Below are 21,236 nucleotides of genomic sequence, written 5' to 3'. Positions count from 1 at the left end.
TTATTGGTCTCTATTTCATTTAGCTCTCCTCTGGTCTTTGTTATTTCTTTTATTCTGCTAACTTAGGGTTTGGTTTGTTTTTGTTTTTCTATTTCCTTGAGGTGTGATGTTAGGTTTATTAATTTGTGATCTTTCTATGTTTTTGATGTAGGCATTTAATGCTATAAACTTCCCTCTTAGCACTGCTTTTTGTATCCCACAATTTTCCTCCTTAAGCTAAATTTAATTTCCTTCCTTAACCATCAAATATCTCAAAAGAATTATTTTTTGTCTACTGCTACCAGTTTTGAACTTCCTATTCACTCTTCTTCAGCCTTTGCTCTGTGCTGTGAGTTCCTACCACTCTTTTGAAATTGCTCTGTAACAGTTCCTACTGACCTACATTGCAGGGCTCTCTTCTCTACTCAGTCCCTATCCTACTTGCCCACTTTTAAAAGAGTTTGCTATTAAACACTCCCTCACCATTATTGTTTTGTTCCATTATTCTACTTCATTACACTGCGTACTCTGGGCTTTCTTAATTCTCTAGCACTGTTTACTGCCCTGTTCCTTCTCAGTTTCATTCCTTGACTTTTCAACTTTAGCTTGACCTCAATATGAAACTGCTCTCCAAGACTCTGGTCCTATCCCTTTTCACTCTATGTTCTCCCATTTTGAGGTCACACATTGTCAGGACTTAATTATCACCTCTATGAGGATGTTCCCTATTCCTGGCTACATTCTTAGTTTCTAGATAGTTGCCTACTATACTTATCTGTCTCTATAGGGATGTCCTATCCATTGATCAAACCCAACATTTTCAAGCTCAGAGTCAAGATCTTTCTTTCAAGCATCCTAAGAATTCTCCTTCAAATGTGGAAGGCTGATACTGAGAAAAAAGAAGGGCTTTAGAACTGGATGGACTTGGAATCAGATCACAGCTGCAATACTGCCTGCATAGTATTATTATGATATTACCACCAACTTTTTGGGAACAAAGTGAAATTCACTTGTTGGATATCCTGGAGTTATGTTTCAGGAAATACCATTTAAACATATTTTCAGCTTTTCAAATATCAGCCTTTGCAAACTCCTAGAAAATTTGTACCAATTTATACCCATTGTGGCCTTTCCATTTTTTTCCTATTCTTCATGAAGGCTTCAGTTTCTATTATGTCTATTCCTTTCATGGTATAAGAATAATTTTCAACATATCTTTAACACATATTCTTTAAACTATACATATCCTATGAAGCCCTTTTTTCTGTAATATTATTTGCTGAAATCATAATAAAACCCTGAAAAATGCTTAAGCTTATGTTGGTGTTGGTCTGTATACTTACTGGTTTCCTCAATGATACATTACAGAGAATTTAATATTTTTGAATGTACAAATTTCTTCACAGTTCATATGTAAACAGTGAATATAATTTTGATTTTTATGAAATGTAAATCACACAAACACCCAGGTATTTTATGATAAACCTAAAATAATCTACTTACCTTAAAAAATTCCTTTTTTTCAATCATCTCATTACCATCTGCATCCAGCATTTTAAAAGCAACATGAAACCCAGAATGGGGCTCTGTAATAAAGTGAAAATGAATAATTATTTAAATGTTGGTGAAAAGAAAATTATTTGCAGATAGATAAATCTTCAAATTTGAAATAAACCAGCAGAAACGATATGAGTAAAAGTGCCTAAACAAAAAACAGTAATGATTTCTTCTTATAACAATTTCCAAAGGTTCATATTTGACCCTTGCCTTTTCTAACACCTTTTCCATGAATGCTGCTGTTCTGCTAGTAGGTGTTCTGTCTTTCAATGCAAAATTAATTTGAGAACTTAATTTATTTCTTTAGCTCTACTAGGGCCTTTCCTATATTTTTACAATACCCTGGCGATTTTCACTTTGATGATTACTTTTTACTTCCTTTTCTCAGAGTAGGGCTTTTTAAAAAAAATCTTTTTATTTTGCTATCATTTTAGACTTACAAGGATTTTTAATAGTCCTAAGGAAAGGCTAACTCTACGATTATCCTGTTCCACAAGACTTCTATTAAGGAGACAAAGTTATAGGGTGCCACAGTGCACAGGAGGTAGAAGAGACCTAAAGGGATAATCTAACCAATATTATCATTCTGTAGATACAGAAACTAAGGTACTAATAATATTTTTAATGATAAAGACATAAATACCAAACTTCCAAAATCCTGTTTAGTAAGAACAGACAATTCCACATGATCACTGAGAAAAAATGTGGGATACTTACTAGTGAGGATTGTAAGCAAGAAAAGATACTCAGTATATGAAATTAGCCCTGAAAGAGATAAAATAAAAACATACCAGGAAATAAGTTTTAAAGAAGTAACCACATAGAGATATTAATATTGGAACTTCACCTAATTAAAAAACCACATTTTTACTTTATCTTACTGTTTTAGAGATAGGGTCTCAGGCTGGAGTGAAGAGGTGCTATCATAGCTCCCTGCAGCCTCCAATTCCTGGGCTCAAGCAATCCTCCCACCTCAGCCTGCCCAGTAGCTGGGATTACAAGCATGAGCCCCCACACCTGGCTCAAAAAACACATTTTTACTTTAAATTACCTCTCTTTGGTACACTGGAAAATTTTTATAGTAGAAAGTTGCAGTACGATCCTAAAACTTAAAGACACTATGTTTCATTAGGTTACTGTATTACTAGTAAGGAGCGGGTGATGGTTAATTTTAAGTGTCAATCTGACTGGGCCATAGATTAAACACTTTCAATGCCCAGATTAAACACTATTTCTGGTTGTATCTGTGATGGTATTTCCAGTTGAGATTAGTATGTGAATCGGTAGACCCTATAAAGTGGGATGTCCTACCCAACATAGGTGGGCATTATTCAATCTGTTGAACAAAAAGCTGGAGAGGGAAGAATTCACCCCTCCTTTTTTCCTGTCTCACTGCTAGAGCTGGGATATCTTATCTCTTCTTCTCCTGCTCTCAGACTGGGATTTATACCACCAGCTCCCCTGGTCTCCAGCTTGCAAGATGGCAGATCATGGGACTTCAGAGCCTCCACAATCATGTGAGCCAATTCCTCATAATTAATCTCTCTCTTTATCTCCTGTGGGTTCTGTTTCTCTGGAGAACAGTGACTAAAAGAGAGGAGAGGAAGGGATGCTGGCTAGCAAATAACAAGTATCCACTACAAGTTATATTAATATTTGCATGGCACTTTATGTAATTCCTACCTAAATTTTACTGTTCAGAACATCAAGTAAAGCAAATGTATTAATTCAGGAGAGTAACAGAGATTTGGATAAACCAAGAGTCAAATGATATTATTTAAAATGTAATGATCAAATCGTTGTAGCAGTAACTTGATTTTCCTTTGGGAAATCATTCTTCCCCATTCTCAAACATGCAGTTTGGGTAGGATGACCCTATCTTCACCTCTGGAGGTAGATGATTATTGGCCTAAGCCAATCACTGTACTTCTGTGGAACTGATGAGGGGACGGGCAAGTAACTCAGGCCCAAGCTACTGAACAGGCTGCATTAGTCTGAGTCCAGGGACTAGTTCAGGGACGGGCCACGACCTATGTTGGGCCACTCAGAGTGGTACCCCAGGATTTCTGTTGTGAACGCTGGACCATTGACTGACTTTTTTTGAGTGTGTGTGCTTGGCTTGGATGATGTGAGAATGTTATTCTAGGAATGTGAGGCTACAGTGCCTGGAATTGCCAGAGGGCCAGTATTTAGAGCCTGAGAGTATAGCCAATCTTTAATTGGCAGGCCTAAAAAATGAATACTGGTGATTTTTGAGCCCTAGATTAAGTTGGGTTTGAAGTTAACTCTATGTCTAGTCACTAAAGAAACTTTCTTTCCTGTTTAAGTATATTGTGTCAGGTTTTATGTTGCCTGCAATGTAAAAAATTACATTAAATACAGAAAGAGTATCTTAAACAATCATGGCTCCCTAAGCTAAAAATTTTTTTCCCTTTGAACCACAAGATTGGTATAATAGCAAAGAGCACAATTAACAATTAAATGCTTTTTTACCATGAAAAACTTCAATCACATACAAAAGTAGAAAGAATAATATGATGAATATATATTAATTATCTTAAATAATAACATGATGAAACTCAATTCCAATAATTATCAACTGAGTGGTCTTGTTTTATCTCTATCCCTTCTTACTCCTGACTTCCCACTGGATTATTTTGAAACAAATCCTATATATCATATCATTTCATAGTAAAAAAATTCAGGCTGTACCCCTAAAAAAAAAAAAAACTCTTACCCTTTACGCCAAATACAGTTATCACACCTGAGAAATTATCAACAATTCCTTAACATCTTTAAGTTTCAATCAGCATTACTAACTTCTCTGTTTCTGAAATTTTTTTTCAAGTGTGCTCAAATGAGACTAGGAAGGTCTCTGCACTGTACTTAGTGGATAGGTCTCTTCAGTCATCTTATTGTGGTAAAATAAACAACATAAAATTTACTATTTCGACCACTTTTGAATGTATAGTTCAGTGGCATTAAGTACATTCACATTGTGTACAACTGTCCTTAGAACGTTTTCATCATCCTAAACCGAAACACTGTACACGCTAAACACTAACTCCTGAATCCTCCCTCCCTCCAGCCCTGTAACCTCATTCTGCTTTCTGTTCAGGGAATCCAACAACCAACCATTGTCTGAGATTAAGTGGATGAAATAGCCCATGATATTAATAATTGAGGTGGGAAAGGGAACAAAGTTGGGGTGTATTTCTTTATATATTCTGGACATTAATCCCTTATCATATGTATGATTTGAAAATATTTTTCCCCATTCTGAGGGTCGCCTTTTCACTCTTGTGTTCTTAGTTTGTTGTCCAGGCTGGAGTGCAGTGGTGACTAGCTCACTGTACCCCTGAACTCCTGGGCTCTAGTGATTCTCCTGCCTCAGCCTCCCAAAGTGCTGGGATTTCAGGCGTGAGCCACTGTATACGGCCAATAATTATCTTTATGAGTCTAAGTATAGAATACATGATTTTAGATATACACTCTTGTAATCAATAGTAAAGCAGTACAATTTTTAAAAAACTGTATTTGTGTTCAGTACTTTTACTTCAACCAACATAGATGTTTTAATAATTTATCTGCAATTGCTCAAAGAGTTTGAAAGTTGCCCCCTGCTCAATGAGTATTTTGTGATGTTTTAAAAACACTTATTAAATAACATGGTACAGATCTCATACCTTAATTCTTTAATAATACTTCAGTTAAATGAAAAACATAATTAGAAACTTAACAAATCAAAATTACCTTTATCACCAAGGTCTCTAAAAAAAGTTGATCCATAACCAGCTGTCTGGATTCCTGCCAGTGCGTCTTCGATATCCTTTGAATACACACGTTAAAATCTTTCAATTTAACTTATAAAAATTTATTTTCTATCTTACCAAAAACAAAAAACCCCCTATACATCGCTTACCTTTTTTGTTAGCTTCTTGACTAGAGTTTTACCTGTAGTAAAGAAGAAACATTATTTAGTACCCACAGTCCTTGATAAAACTCAACTTGCACTGAGTCATTTAAAAAGACAAAACAAACGATTAAATATTTATAAAAAATAAAGGCTTACAATTTTAGCCAATATCCTTAAACCAAAATTATGAGTCAGAGAATTCTAAGACGAAAGGGGCTATAGTTTTTTGCAAGATCTATTTTTAATTTCACTCACCCTATTTCATACATGTGAAATCGTATAACCATCTTTGACTTACCCTAGTTGTCTGCAGCATAAATTAATTCTTGCCAAACATGATTTCTTTTTTCACATGATTATTAAAATCAGGCTCTTTTTACTTTCACTGATTAAAAAAAACATATTCATGATTTAGAAAGCTACCCTTTTTGAACCCTGCGTAGGGTACAGTGGCATCATCACAGCTTACCACAACCTCAAACTCCTGGGCTCAAGTAATCTTCCTGCCTCAGCCTCTCAAGTCACTGGACTACAGGTGCATGCCATGATACCCAGCTAAGTTTTCTATGTTTAGTAGTGACAGGGTCTCACTTTTGCTCAGGTTGCTCTCGAGCTCCTGAGCTCAAGCTATCCTCCAGCTTTGGCCTCCCAGAGTGCTAGGATTACAGGCATGAGCCACTGAGCCCAGCCCCCTATTTTATCTCTTAGTAATGTCACGTGCATCACAAACTTTCACCTCTTGCTCTCAAAATTATCTTATCTGCGAAGTTCCTTTAGTACAATTACATCTCTGTGAAAATTCAGGTGATGTATTAAAAAAAATGAGTGCTTTCAGATGTGCCTTTCTGTAGTTTGGCCTGCTTAATTTGAACTATAAATCCACTGGGGACAAGTTGTACTATTTGGTAGTAATAAACTGTCAAGATTTTATTTTTACATTATTAATCAAAACATTAGTTGTGAATATGACATTACACTTTTCAGAACATCTATGATCATGCTTGTTAAGTTTACGCATTACTATTCTGGAATAATTTTTTTTTTTTTTTTTGAGACAGAGTCTCACTCTGTTGCCCGGGCTAGAGTGCTGTGGCATCATCCTAGCTCACAGCAACCTCAAACTCCTGGGCTCAAGCGATCCCCCTGCCTCAGTCTCCCGACTAGCTGGGACTACAGGCATGCGCCACCATGCCCGGCTAATTTTTTCTATATATTTTTAGTTGTCCAATTAATTTCTTTCTATTTTTAGTAGAGACGGGGTCTCGCTCTTGCTCAGGCTGGTTTCGAACTCCTGAGCTCAAACAATCTGCCCGCCTCAGCCTCCCAGAGTGCTAGGATTACAGGTGTGAGCCACCGCGCCCGGCCCTGGAATAATTTTTATTCATTGAGAGACTATTATACGCCAATGACAAAGAACTCTAGATTCTAATGTTAGATGCTATTATATCATGAGACCCTTAAATAGAGAAAAGTTACCATTTAATTTACAAATCTAAGTGTCTGTGTGAATGTGTATATGAAAATAGGCAGTAATATAATGCTGCTGATGGACTCCAGAAAACTGTGTAATACATGTATTTTACTTATCTTTACATATTTAGCTTAAAATAAACTGATTGTGATTCATATGCCTTATAATGCTTTTCTTAAAATTATGTCATAAATTATGTGCACTTTTATTTTTAGACAATAAAGCCTAGTCTCCTCAGTTTTTTAAAAAGAGATTAATCCTTACACTCAAGTCAGAAAGTACCCTGGGAAGCCATTATTGACATTTTGAAGGTAGGAAAACCCAAGAATTTGAGATGGCAATGTGGATGGTTTCTAGGAGTTTCTTAGAAATAAGATTTCTAAGGGGTCTTATTGACTTGAAAGATAAATTCCATTTTGGTTTTTTAAATATCTTTGTGCTTAAAAACAAAAAAGTGTAGTCTTTTAATTGGGAATATTAATTTTAACCTATATATCAGTTACAGGTTTTCTCATGTTCTCTAATGTAATCATCCTAACAACACCATGATGTAGATATTATTATTTTATAGACCTGGAAACAGGTCAGGTAGCTTATTGAAGGTCACAGTGGGGTTAGGGAAGTGGTAGAGACAGGCTCGCCCTCAGGTCCTATTGACTCTAATATGCCCTCACCTCTATTACAATGACACCCAGCATCCCAAGACACCTTCGCATACGTTTAAATATTTCTCAAACTTGTTTGATCAAAACAATCACCTGGAGGGTGTTTGTTAAAAATATAGGAATATAAGAGATACAGGTAGATAGAGGGAAGGGGTGTAATAGATTGATTTTATGGCCCTATGTCAGACCTTCTGAATCAAAATCTCCCAGTGTGGGAGTGGGGGGAAGATAAGACTTGAGAATTTATTTTTTCCTAACCACTAGAACACCAGGGAAGGACTTGAGATTTTTTAACAAGTGCCCCAAGTGAATTTCCTTTTTTTTTTTTTTTTTGAGACAGAGTCTCACTCTGTTGCCCAGGCTAGAGTGCCGTGGCGTCAGCCTCGCTCACAGCAACCTCAAACTCCTGGGCTCAAGTGATCCTTCTGCCTCAGCCTCCAGAGTAGCTGGGACTATAGGCATGCGCCACCATGCCCGGCTAATTTTTTCTATATATTTTTAGCTGTCCAAGTAATTTCTTTCTATTTTTTTTTAGTAGAGACAGGGTCTCACTCTTGCTCAGGCTGGTCTCCAACTCCTGAGCTCAAATGATCTGCCCACCTCGGCCTCCCAGAGTGCTAGGATTACAGGTGTGAGCCACCGCGCCCGGCCATCCTTTTTTTTTTTTTTAAAAAAAAGGAAGAGGGTCTCATTCTGTTGCCCAGGCTGGAGTGCAGTGGCATGATCATAGCTCACTGCAGCCTGGGAACTTCTGGGCTCTAGAGATCCTCTCGCCTCACCCCAGCCACGAATTTCCTACCAAGCAAGTTTGGGAAATTCTGTGTTATCACATTTAATAATTGATATTCAATTTTACTGAGCAGGAAACAATCTTACAGAGATTAGGAAACTAGCCCCAAATCAGACGGCTACAGTATAAAATGACAAAGACAAGAACTATAAATTCTAACCACACTAATTTTTCAATTTAAGATTCAGAAGTCCAAGATAAATCCACAAAGACATGGCTCACATGAGCAACTCTGGAACATGCACTACAATAAATTCTATGGTCACCCTAATGTTAATGCCAACTGGTTAATCTGAATTTGCCTGTATGGCTTGGTTATTCATTCATTTCTTTATTAGCAACAAAATCTCCTATGTTGTTAAGTATAAACAAGGGCATGCAGTATACAGGTGCAAGGAACAGTTAAGACCAGCATAGGGCAAAATTCCTGTGGTGTCTTTCTAAACGGCTTTTCTTTTTTTGAGACAGAGTCTCACTCTGTTGTCCAGCTAGAGTGCCATGGTATCAGACTCGCTCACAGCAACCTCAAACTCCTGGACTCAAGCGATCCTTCTGCCTCAGCCTCCTGAGTAGCTGGGACTACAGGCATGTGCCACCATGCCCGGCTAATTTTTATTTTTAGTCATCCAGCTAATTTCTTTCTATTTTTAGTAGAGAAGGGGGTCTCCCTCTTGCTCAGGCTGGTCTCAAACTCCTGAGCTCAAACGATCCTCTCGCCTTGGCCTCCCAGAGTGCTAGGATTACAGGCGTGAGGCATCGTTCCTGGCCACTAAATGGCTTATTTCTTTCTTCCCAGACACTCTGGCATCTGTTCTGTGACCCATTTTTGCTTACACTTGGCTAGTTATTAAGAGGTTAATAAATAGAGGTTTATAAGCAATGACCTCACTGTCAGGGGATTTATATTATGAAGGTGTTCCTAGATGTGCAAAAAAACCCTTCAAGAAATTTAAGCTAAAATCATAGCCCAACAAGTGGCAGAACAGATATTATTAGAGGGTAGGGGTAGCACTGTCTTAGTTTTCTCTTAAATGTTACTAATAATGATTATAAAGTTTAGCTGCACACATAGGAGCTACAAATATGCTTGTTTTACCTAAGGAAAGAGTTAAGGCAAAATTCACTTTATCATCTCAGCCCAGATACTTCCGGTTTTCTAAAACTACATAAATTCATTAACTTTTGGTTTTTAGTTTCAACTTAAACTGAGTTACACTTAAAAACACTTCTTGCACAGATCTCTCAATTATGGGAATGATAACACTCATTGTAAAGTCTTTAAAAGATACAGAAAATATTTTTTAAAAAACCCTAAGACCACTCATAATTGAAGAATTCAGTATAAGTACCAATATTTTTGCATTTTCCTTAATAAGAATGACAGTTATATAATAGCAGCTAAAGTTTCAGAGCTTCCTATGTGCCAGCACTTTTTTCATACCGCATTACTGGATCTTTACAACAGTGCTGCGGGCAGGTACTACTAGCGTTCTCATTTTACTGATGAGGAAACCTAGGCTGAAGAGCTCAGATAGCTTTGCCCACAGACACACTACTGCTAAGTGGCAGGGCCAGTTTTCACTTCCTGTCCTACTGCAGGACCTGTACTCTCAACTATACCATAACGCCCGTTGTTCTTTTGTTCCTCATTTCTGTATGCTGACTACAACCATCCTTTGATCCCACTAGGCCCTACAATCTATTTGATACTGCTGGCTTTTCATTATTCCTCACCTGCTTGTGCCCTAACGTCCCACCTGGCTCAGCTTCCGTGGCCAACCATTACAATCGCCCCCTTGTATACACATGAACTCCCTTGCCTCTCGGTCATATGGTCTGTCATATGCTCTTGGCCAACCTCAACCCTGGCTAGATCCAACTCTCTGGCTATTCCATACCAGCACTTGTGCAGCCAAACGTGGTGGAGAAAAGTAACCATAATCATGCTCAACAAACTCATTTTAAATTCATAATTAATAACCTCAACTGGGATTTTAATAGGGCTACTGGCAATCACATTATTTCTCAAGTCATCACCTCTCTTACTGTTTTAGAAGGCTATTTCTGTACACCCACAATGCTTTCCCCCTCTTCACTCTCAGGTGAGGACTTGGCTTCCTAATTCACTGAGAAAGTAGAGACAGACAGATGATGAGCCACTTCCACAAGCTCTATCAGGTATCCTTGTGATGTGCTTTTTCTGCAGCTGTTATGAGGGAGCTCTCTGTGCTCCTCTCTAATCCAAGCTTTTACTGTGCCTCACACTCTTTCCCCTCTTGTCTTCTAAAGGCCCTTGTCCTAAAAATTCTTCCCTCTCCTTCCTGAATGGCCAAGTTCCCCTGTCATCTGCCAACACATAAACTGTTTATCCCATTAAAAAATCCTCTTGACTGCATTTCCACCTCCACCTACTGCTTCGTCTCTCTCTTTGCCTTCATGGCAAGCCACTCCAGGGGTCTATTTTTGGTTTTCTCTATTTTCTCTTTTCCCATTTTTTTCTTAAACCTACTCCAGTCTCAGGCTTTTGCTGTCACACCACCCCACCAAAACTGTTCTTGTAAAGGTCACTGACAACCTTCATGTTGTCAGATTCAATAGTCAATTCTCAGTCTTCATTTAACTTGATTTCTCAATGGCATTTTCATAATTGATTATTGCTTCCTCCTTGAATTTCACAACACCCCGCTTTCCTGTTTTTTCTCCTACTTTTTTAGCTGATCCTTCTCACTTTCCTCTGGATTCTTCTCATCTCTGCAACCTCCAAGTACTAGAATACCTCGAGCCCCAGTCCTCTGATTTATCTTTGCTATCTAAACTCACCTTTCAGATCTCACGAAGTATCTTAGCTTTCAATAGCACTTATATGCTGAAGACTCAAATTTACATCTCTAATGTCTAAGGATTTTTCAGGATAGCGAAGACATGAGACTATAAGTTTCAAAGAATGAGATAGTAGAGAGAAAAAGAAGATGGAACTAGAGGAGAGGATGCAATCAGCCTCAGCAGGGTGCGGGGCGCTACTCCAATTAGAAAGGTGAGGAAGGGTGTAGACAGGTTCTCAGGCAGTGAGAAAGGGATCTGAAGCACTTCTTGGCTTATGGCCTTAATTGGCTTAGTTAAAAATCCGTAAAACGTATCACGAAAGTGAAGGAAGGATATGAAAAAACAGTAAGTTTGAAAAAAGCAGCAAAAGTTCAGAAGAGCTGATTAAGGAACTGGGAGAAAGCTAATTAATGTGTAAGATGATGTTGAGAATTTAGGTGAAGTTGAAGACTATAAATTTAGTGGCTCCTGGCTGGGCGCGGTGGCTCATGGCTGGGCGCGGTGGCTCATGTCTGTAACCCTAGCACTCTGGGAGGCCAAGGCGGGAGGATCACTTGGGGCCAAGGGTTTGAGACCAGCCTGAGCAAGAGCGAGACCACGTCTCTGCAAAAAAATAGAAAAATAAGCTGGATGTGGTGGCGTGAACCTGTAGTCCCAGCTACTTGGGCAGCTGAGGCAGGAGGATCACTTGAGCCCGGGAGTTTGAAGTTGCTGTGAGCTAGGCTGACGCCACTGCACTCTACCTGGGGTTGACTTTGAAATTCTGTTTCAAAAACAAAAAAAAATTTAGTGGCTCCAATCTGCACAATCCTTTGATTTTCTCCAACAGTTCATAGCAGGCTGAGTTCAACAAGAAGAACAAAGGGGAAAGATATCTGCGAGTGGTTATTAAAGACTGACACAATGACAAACCCTGTAGCTGCAGGGAAGGAAGAAGATCCAGAGGAGTGAAAAGCCTGGGAATAATGGAGTAGTTGAGACTAGAAGCTTTTTTGAGGTCAGTGAATAGGTGTATTGGGTATTAGAAAGTAGGTAATGTGGAAGGATAATTAATAAGTTGTTGCCAGAGAGTGGGATACTGAAATGTGAGATTTAAAACCTGGAGCAATTCCAGGTAATGGACATAGGAAGTGAACGGTAAGAATGTAGGTCACTGAACTGAGAACTAAAGAACTGTGAGGCTAACGGAATTTAGTGGGAAAGAACTCGAAGAAGGGAAAATGGTGTTTTGGCTAGATCACCTGAGTCTCAAAGGAACGTGTTTCATGGTTTCAGAGTGCACACGAGGACGACACTCACCTCCCCCAAGCCCACTACGGCACAAGGGAGAATGAGTGTTCACTTTAAAGAGGCATGAGGAGATGGTTTATGTAAGCCTCATCAACCACTATTAATAAAGTGTATTATTTGCAAAGAATTCAAAAAGGTAAATACCAGGTAAAAATGAGTTTGGGATCTAATAAATCTTGGATTGTTTTATATCTTTCTGTTTATACATGGAGATCATGGGTCAGTGGCTTGGCCCTGCTTTTCCTTGTTTTGCTGTTCACCATGATCTGTAGGAATGCAACCAAAATTATTATTCTTCTTATCCATGATGAAAAATGAAGGTGAAGTACATTATATGTATAAAGGGTGTATTATTTGGCCTGCAAAATTACTGAATTCTTGATTTAGCTAAATTCCTTCTGATAGTTTAATTGCATTCCAATGAATAATAAAAGTGAAAATGTTATAATCTTTAATCATAGTTTACTTTAGTTCTTTGAACATATAATGGCTATTCTGAAGTATTTTTCTGCTAAATGGGATATCTGGTTGCAATCACAAGCAGTTTCTGTGGCCTGCTTTGTCCAGTGGGGTCATACTTTCCTATTTCTTTGCATGTCTCATAATTTTTTCTTGGAAACTGGACATTCCAGATAATATATTGCAGCAACTCTAAGTCCTAACTGCCCCCCCCCCGGCTTGCTACTGTTATTTGCTTGTTTGTTTGTTTAGTGCCTGGGTGCAATACTCTAGCGAAGACTATCCCCCATCCCCACATCCCCGGCGTCAAGCCTGAAGTTGCTCCTCAGGGAGGCAAAGCTTTGGGTATGAACACAGTCACCCTGGGATGACAGTTTTGGCAGCTCCCTGGGTCTTTCTTCTTGACCATCCCAAATGTTAAAGCCCCACTAAACACCAGCTGATTGCGCTACTATTCTCACGAATGCCCTGGGACATAAATTGCTCTAGAGATGATCCAATTAAATTTGGGCTCCTCTGAAGGAATAATTCCCACGATCAATGTTTAATATTTGTTATGACTCCTGGAGGGCTCCTCACAGATACTCCCCTAGTCCTCTTCCGCAAAGTGGCCAGCCTACAGTTTATCCTGTTATCTTCACTGAATCTGTCAATGTCCTCCCAATTACCTTCCTCACCACAACTGACCCACCTGTTTTTGAGAGTGTCCCTTAGGCCTGAACTTCTCCATTTTCTGTTGAAAACGAAGTCAGTTTCTTTGGGAAGAGAAGAAGGAGCTATTTGCTTCTACAGCCACCCCCCACCCCTACAGAAATCTCTGAGCCAGGGCTCTGGAGCTGGGAGTGGGGCAACGGCATCTCTCTCTCTGAGTGCTAAGAGACACCTCCACTCTAGAAGGTGGGTGGCGGTAACCTCAGGTCTTCTTGATTTGCCTCTCTCAGTGTGAAACCACTGTCTTACAAGCTGGGACGAGAGCATTCAGGACCCCAGTATTCTCAGCATTCTTGGACACAGAGCCCAAGGCAGAGCCTCCATCTCAAAAGTGAGGGTGGGGTGGAAGAAGGGTACTCCCTCCTTTCAGGCGCACTCCCCAGAACTTAGCCTCAGCAGCAAGTAGCTGGGGGCAGGATGAGAAATGCTGATGTCCTGCTCCTCCTTGGATGAAAGCCCTCTGACTGGGAGCTGGGAGGGAGAGGAAATACTTTGACCTTGGATGCTGAAGTCTGGAAGGAGTTTCCATCTCAACAAACTGGGACACAGGGTGGGGAGGGGTTCTTAGTTCAAATACCCCAGACTCTCACTTTTCTTATCCAATTACAGTAGATTTTCTTAAGCAGATGTTTCTTAATTTGCTGTGTGACTTTAGGACTATTTTCAGAGACTTGAAAGGATGGTCTTTAAAAATTTTCACCGGTTTCAGTGTGAAGTAGGCCCATGGAGCTACTCATGCTGCATGATGGAAGTCGATCTCCTCAGTCTGCTCACTTTTAGTAAGTAAAATTCCACTGTGTGAATATACGACACCACAATGTATTTATCTGTCTCTTAGTAATGGACATTTGGGTTGTTTCCAGCTTTCTTGCTAACATAATGTTGCTACGATAAGCAATTCTTGCACATATATCCTACTGTGTATGTACGGGCAAGTGTTCCTGTTGGGTATATAGTACACATAGGAATGGGATTTGTAGGTCAAAACTTATGTTAATGTTTAACTTTATAAGAACAGTTCCAAATTTTATTTTCCAAAGTAGCCGTTTCAATTGACATTTCCAACTAAAAATGTATGAGTCCTTGCTGATCTTCATCCTCTTCAACCTTTGTTATTAACAGATATAATTGGTGCTAATCGAATAGGTATAAAATCATCTTATTTTAGTCACTAATAAGGGTAAACATGTTCATGTTCATTGTTCTTAATGTTTCCTCTTCTGTGAATGCCTATTTCTTTTGCCCATTTTTTAAACTGGGTTGCTTTTCTTTTTCTTACTGATTTGTACTTTTGTATATAGTTTAAATATTAAGTCTTGTCAAACATGAGTTGTAAATAAATTTTGCCAGTTTTTGGCTTGTCTTTTCAATTTCTTTTATTTTTTTAGAGATGGGGTCTTGCTACATTGCCCAGGCTGGACTGCAGTGGCTATTTGCAGGTGCAATCACAGTGCACTGCAACCTTGAACTCCCGGGCTCAAATGATCCTCCTGCCTCAGCCTTCCAAGTAGCTATGACTATAGGCATGTGCTTTCTTTAAGCACATACACGCTTTTTGATAAACAGAAGTTCTAATTTTAATATGGTTGAATTTTATCAATCTTTTATGTTAGTGCTTTTTGTGTCTTGCTTAGGAAAATATTTCTGTAACCCAAGGAGACAGATTTTTTAAATTTTAAAGCATGGCTTTTTTCTACATGACTAAGTGTACTGTACCATTTATTGAATAGTCATTCCCTCTTTTCCCCACTGACTTAGAATGCCACCTCTAACATATATCAAAGTTTCATCTATGCACATATGTTTCTGGGCCCTCTATTCTGTTCCACTGGTCGATTTGTCTTTCCCTGTGCCAATGCCACTTGATCTTAATTACTATAGCTTTATAATGAGGCTTACTACCCAGTAGGGCAACTTCCCCACTTTTATTTTCTTTTGGAGTATCTTAGTTCAGGCCGCTTGTTTTTCCATGTAAATTTTCAAGATATAATTGGTGCTTATCAAAACACGAACACAAACACATACCACATGCCCACTCTACTGGGATTATTGGAATTGCTCTGAATCTATAGATTAGAGGTTATAAACTGGGCCTATAGGCCCAATTATGCTTGTAGAAATATCTAGCTGGGTAGCAGAGTATTTTATAAAAATTTTCAGGCCGGGCGCGGTGGCTCATGCCTGTAATCCTAGCACTCTGGGAGGCCGAGGAGGGTGGATCGCTCAAGGTCAGGAGTTCGAGATCAGCCTGAGCAAGAGCAAGACCCCGTCTCTACTAAAAAATAGAAAGAAATGATCTGGACAACTAAAAATATATATATAAAAATTAGGCGGGCATGGTGGCGCGTGCCTGTAGTCCCAGCTACTCGGGAGGCTGAGGCAGAAGGATGGCTTGAGCCCAGGAGTGAGAGGTTGCTGTGAGCTAGGCTGATGCCACGGCACTCTAGCCTGGGCAACAGAGCAAGACTCTGTCTCAAAAAAAAAAAAAAAAAAAAAATTTCAATCTGAGTGCTTGTAATAAAGCTAGACTCCCCAGTTAGCCACATACCCTGTCCCACCAATTATATTATATTACATCTACTTAATTTACCCACTACTTTTTTTGGCCTGGTCCTACAAGTTTTTAAATTTTCCACTTGGTTTTCTAGACCATTCCTTCCTAGGGTTCTCTTTTAGGAACCTAATCCTCTTCTGAAGATGCCAGCTGACAGCTTCAAAATTCCTACTTCTTCATTATGTGGAAAAAATTAACCCATCTATGTCTAACTCTCTCTCTCTGTGGCTATACGCAAAGTGCATTTCTTTTCATGACTAGATAGGATCCCTTAAGGTATTTTCTCCAAATAAAAGAACAATTTTTCCTAAAAGAAACTTGAAAAACTTAAGGTTACTTACTTGAAAATAGCCAACTTTTAAAATAATTTATTCTTTCTTTCATAGGCTTCTTACAGAATAGGAATCATAAACACAATATATAGTCCCCCAACCTTCCTTTGTTTGGCTAGAGGTTTATCAATTTTATTGATCTTTCTAAAGAACCAGCTTTCGGTTTCATTCATTTTTTTCTATTAATTTCCTTTTTCAATTTTATTGATTTCTGCTTTAATTTTTTTCCTTTTTTATCTTAATAGATTTAGGGGATACAAGTTGAATTCTGTTACATGTATAGTGGTGTTAATTTTAATAATGTTAGATTATTGATTTTATATCCCTCTTCTTTTCAAATATATATATTTAATATTTAATGTTAATAATTTCCCTGTATGCTCTGCTTTCATTGCATCCCACAAGTTTTGGTAAGTTGTATCTTTATTCTCATTAGTTCAAAATATTTTTTTTTTAATATTATTTAAAAAAAATTTTTAGAGACAGGGTCTTGCTGTGTCACCCAGGCTGGAGTGCAGTGACGTAATCATAGCTTACGGCAACCTCCAACTCCTGGGCTCAAGAGATCCTCCTGGCTCAGCCTCCTGAATAGCTAGGACTACAGACACGCATCACTATGCCTGGCTAATTTTTAAATTTTTTGTAGAGATGGGGTCTTGCTATGTTGCCCAGGCTGGTCTCAAACTCCCACCTTAACCTCCCAAAGTGCTGGGATTACAGGTATGAGCCACGACGCCTGGCCTCAAAATACTTTAAAATTCCTTTTGAGATCTCTTCTTCGACCCATGTGTTATTTAGAAGTATCTTGCTTAATCTCTAAATATTTTGAGATTTTTCAGCTATCTTTCTGTAACTGATTTCTAGTTTAAGTCCACTGTGGTCTGAGAGCATACTTTGTATGATTTCTATTCTTATAAAGTTTTTTAGGTGTGTTTGATGACCCGAAGTCTAGTCTATCTTGGTGAATGGTTCCAGGTTAGCTTGAGGATGGATATTTTGCTATTTTTGGATGAAGTACTGTATAAGTGTCAATTAGATCCAGTTCATTGATGGTGCTGTTCTGTTCAGCTATATCCTTATTGGTTTTCTGCCTGATGGATCTGTCAATTAATGATAGAAGTCTATCTTGAAGTTTCCTAGTTTAATAGTCTCCAAGAATATGTCTATTTCTCCTTGCAGTTCTGTCAATTTTTGTCTCATGTATTTTGGTCCTGTGTTGTTAGTACACATATTAAAGATTGTACCTTCTTGGAGAACTGACCCCTTTTTTTAAAAATCATTATGCAATGCCTATGTTTATCCCTGATAATTTCCCTCACTCCGAAATCTTGTTTATCTGAAATCAAACAGCTACTCCAGACTTCTTTTGATTAGCGTTAGCATGGTATCTTTTTCCATCCCTTTGCTTTTAATCTATCTATGTCTTTATATTTAAAGTGGGTTTCTTGTAGACAACATGCATAAAATACATCTTTTAATTGCTGTATGTAGACCATATCTAAAGTGATTGTTCATATAGTTCGATTGATATATTTACCATATCTGTTTTCTATTTATTGCCCTTATTTTCTGTTTCTTTTTTCTTTCTTGTTCTCCACTCTTTTTCTGCCTTCTCTGGTTTTAACTGAATATTTTTATATGATTTGATTTTCTCTTCTCTCTTAGAATGTCAATTGTATTTCTTAAAAAAATTTTTTATAGTTCCCCTAAAATTTGCAATATTTATTTACAATTAATCTAAGTCTACTTTCAAATAACACTGTATCACTTGATGAGTACTATAAGCACCTTGTAACAATTCCTCCCTCCTGTCCCTTACCATTACTGTCCCACATTTCACTTATCCATAAGATTTGATCATCCAATATTTTTGTTATTATTTTGATTAAACTGTTATTTGTTAGATATGTTATGAATAAAAAAATGAATGATTTAATTTTATATTCATGTATTCTTTCTCTAACTCTCTTCTTTTCTTCACGTAGATCCAAGTTTCTGACATATTTTAATTCTCTTGAAGGGAAAGAACTTTTACGTTCCTTGTAAAGCAGATCTACTGGTGACAAATTCCTTCAGTTTTTGTTTGTCTGAAAATGTATTCCTCCTTCCCTTTTGAAAGATAATTTCATTGAATATAGAATTCTAGGTTGGTGGATTTTTCTTTCACAATTTTAAATATTTTACCCACTCTCTTCTTGCTTACATGATTTATGAGGAGAAGTATGATGTAATTCTTATCATTGTTCCTCTATAGGTAAGGTGTTTTTTTCCCCTTTGGCTTCTTCCAAGATTTTTTCTTTTCCTTTGATTTTCTACAGTTTGAATATGATCTGCCTAGGTATTTTTTGGTATTTATTTTGCTTAGTGTTCTGTCAACTTTTTGAATCTGTAGCTCTCTGTTTGTTAATTTTGGAAAATTCTCAGCCATTATTACTTCAAATAGTTCTTCTGTTCCTTTTTCTCTTTCTTTTCCTTCTGGTATTCCCGTTACTTACATATTACACCTTTTGTAATGGACCCACAGTTCCTGAATGTTCTGTTTTTCTTGCTTTTTTTTTTTCTCTTTGCTTTTCAATTTGGGACGTTTTATCGACATATGTTCAAACTCACTGATTCTTTCCTTGGTCAGGTCCATTATACTGACGAACCATCAAATGCATTCTTCGTTTCTGTTATAGCGCTTTTGATTCCTAGTATTTCCTTTTGATTTGTTCTAAGAATTTCTCCCTCTCTGTTCTTACTGTACACTTTTTCCATTAGAGTCCTTAGCATATTAATCATGGTTATTTTAAATTCCTGGTCTGATAATTCTAAAATGTCTGACATATTTAAATCTGGTACTGATGCTTGCCTTGTCTTCTCAGACTACACCTTTTCTGTTAGCATGGCTTGTGACTTTTTTTGTTGAAAGTTAGGCATGACATTTTGGGTAAAAGTTATAGAGGTACATAGGCCTTTTTATGTTTATCTGGCTAGGATTATGTTGTGTTTATTGTTTGCTGTAGCTGCAGGCGTCAGAGGCTAAAATTTCCTGTGGTGTCTTTGTTTTGTTTTTTTCTCCCCTGTTGCCTTTTTGTTTTGCTAGAGATTTCTCTTCAAATAAGATCTAAAAGCTGTGATAATGGCTAAGTGCTTAAGGTGTTAGACTCAAAGATCCCAGAGGTGAGTTCTTTCAGTTGCGCGCGCCGGCTAGACAGGAGCCCTGTTGATGTGGTGGTTAGGTGTGGGGGGAGGGGAAGTATCATACAGTCCTATGATCAGCGGTCAGTCTTTTGGTCAGACTTTGCCCTTCAAAGTGCTTCTCAGGTTTTTTTTTTTTTTTTCCCAATTTTGTAGGTGAGACAAGAAGGCTAGAAGGGGCTACAGTTGGGAATTTCCATTCTGCAGGTTGGCTGGGCTCCAGTAAAATACTAAATAGTTTCCTTTCTGTGCAGGCCTTTGTGAAGGAGCAAATGCTCTGGGAGTATTTAAAAATGGCTACTCTTCCCCTACCCCTGAGAAAAGGAAGAGATTTTTCTTATCTCTTCACTGTGAGAACCTGGCAGGGCTCCTCAAGGTTAAACTTACAAAAGTGTGTGGGCTTCTCCACGGCTGGGTCTTCATGAGATTTTCTCTCTCGAACTAGTGCACACTCAATTCTAGCAACCAATCAATTGCCCTTTAAACATTCCTATCTGATGCTGGTTACAGTGGCGGGTTCTGAGTGGCTCTGCTCTGGGTAAGCTCTCAGTCTCTGGATCTACCTGCCTCCAGTTTTCAGGCCAATGACCTCAATTCTCTGATGGCTCTAAGAGTTGTCCATTTTCAATTTGTCAGCTTTTTTTTTTTCCTGTGAGGGCAAGAGTGATGATGCCTAAGCTCTTTACGTGTCAGAGAGGTTAAACTATCTTTTGAAAGAAATCTTTTTTGCATATCTTTGATTATTTACTTACTGAAGTTAACTGCATCAATGCAGGTAAGTATTTTTAAGGTTTTTGATACAAATTGCCAAACTTCCCTCCAAAGAAGCTATACTAAAACAATCTAAACATATTTTTACCACCTTATTTTCCTGCTCACAAACTTTCAATGCTCCCCTGCTGATTCAGGATGAAGTTCACCCATTCCTCCCAAATACACACTCATCTGGTTGAACAGGCTCACTGAAATCTTCTATATAATCTGACCCTTATTTGTTTTTCAATTTTCTCTCTCACTATTGCCCAAAGTAATCTTTTGGTTTCAGTGATTGGTGAACTTATTGTCCCTAGAATACAGCATGATCACTTTGTTTTGTTCAAGTCATCCCTCAATACTCATAATGCCTTCCCAAGTCCTCTCAGTCTTTTCCAGTTCAATCTATATTTCTCAGGCTGTTCACCTTGCCCTCGCCCACTTGAGCTGCTGCATAGGTAGCTATTTACAGGGAGTACTCCAGCATACCTTGGAAGGTATCAGGAAGCCAAGAAGCTTTCATAGATTACTTCTGCAATATGGGCAAAGAGGATGGGGCAAACTCTACTCTATGCAAAGTGAAAAGGACTAGTTTAGGTATATAAAACTAAGAATTTCTGATGTTTGGAATAAATGTGAGTTGGCTGTTTATCAAAAAATTATGTAATTATAGTCTATGAATTTTTGCTTACTATATTTTTTCCACATTTTCGACCTAAAGTATGACTGCATTAAGTTGCTCTCATAACCTATAGT

At 38.2% G+C, this 21,236-nt stretch overlaps 1 protein-coding gene across 1 annotated transcript in view; it reads right to left on the bottom strand.

The window, feature by feature from the left end:
* Positions 1 to 21,236, bottom strand: part of MICU2 (mitochondrial calcium uptake 2) — a 116,991-nt gene that overhangs the window by 39,260 nt on the left and 56,495 nt on the right. The window contains exons 3-6 of the mRNA XM_012641663.1: positions 5,459 to 5,490; positions 5,290 to 5,365; positions 2,254 to 2,301; positions 1,483 to 1,565 (exon numbers count right to left, since the gene is read on the bottom strand). Coding sequence (XP_012497117.1) covers positions 1,483 to 1,565; positions 2,254 to 2,301; positions 5,290 to 5,365; positions 5,459 to 5,490 — 239 coding nt within the window. The remainder of the gene's footprint in view (positions 1 to 1,482; positions 1,566 to 2,253; positions 2,302 to 5,289; positions 5,366 to 5,458; positions 5,491 to 21,236) is intronic.

Source organism: Propithecus coquereli, unplaced genomic scaffold (assembly GCF_000956105.1).
Source record: "Propithecus coquereli isolate 6110/MARCELLA unplaced genomic scaffold, Pcoq_1.0 Scaffold168, whole genome shotgun sequence".
NCBI classification, from domain to species: domain Eukaryota; kingdom Metazoa; phylum Chordata; class Mammalia; order Primates; family Indriidae; genus Propithecus; species Propithecus coquereli.
This window is presented reverse-complemented; position numbering and strand designations above follow the sequence as displayed.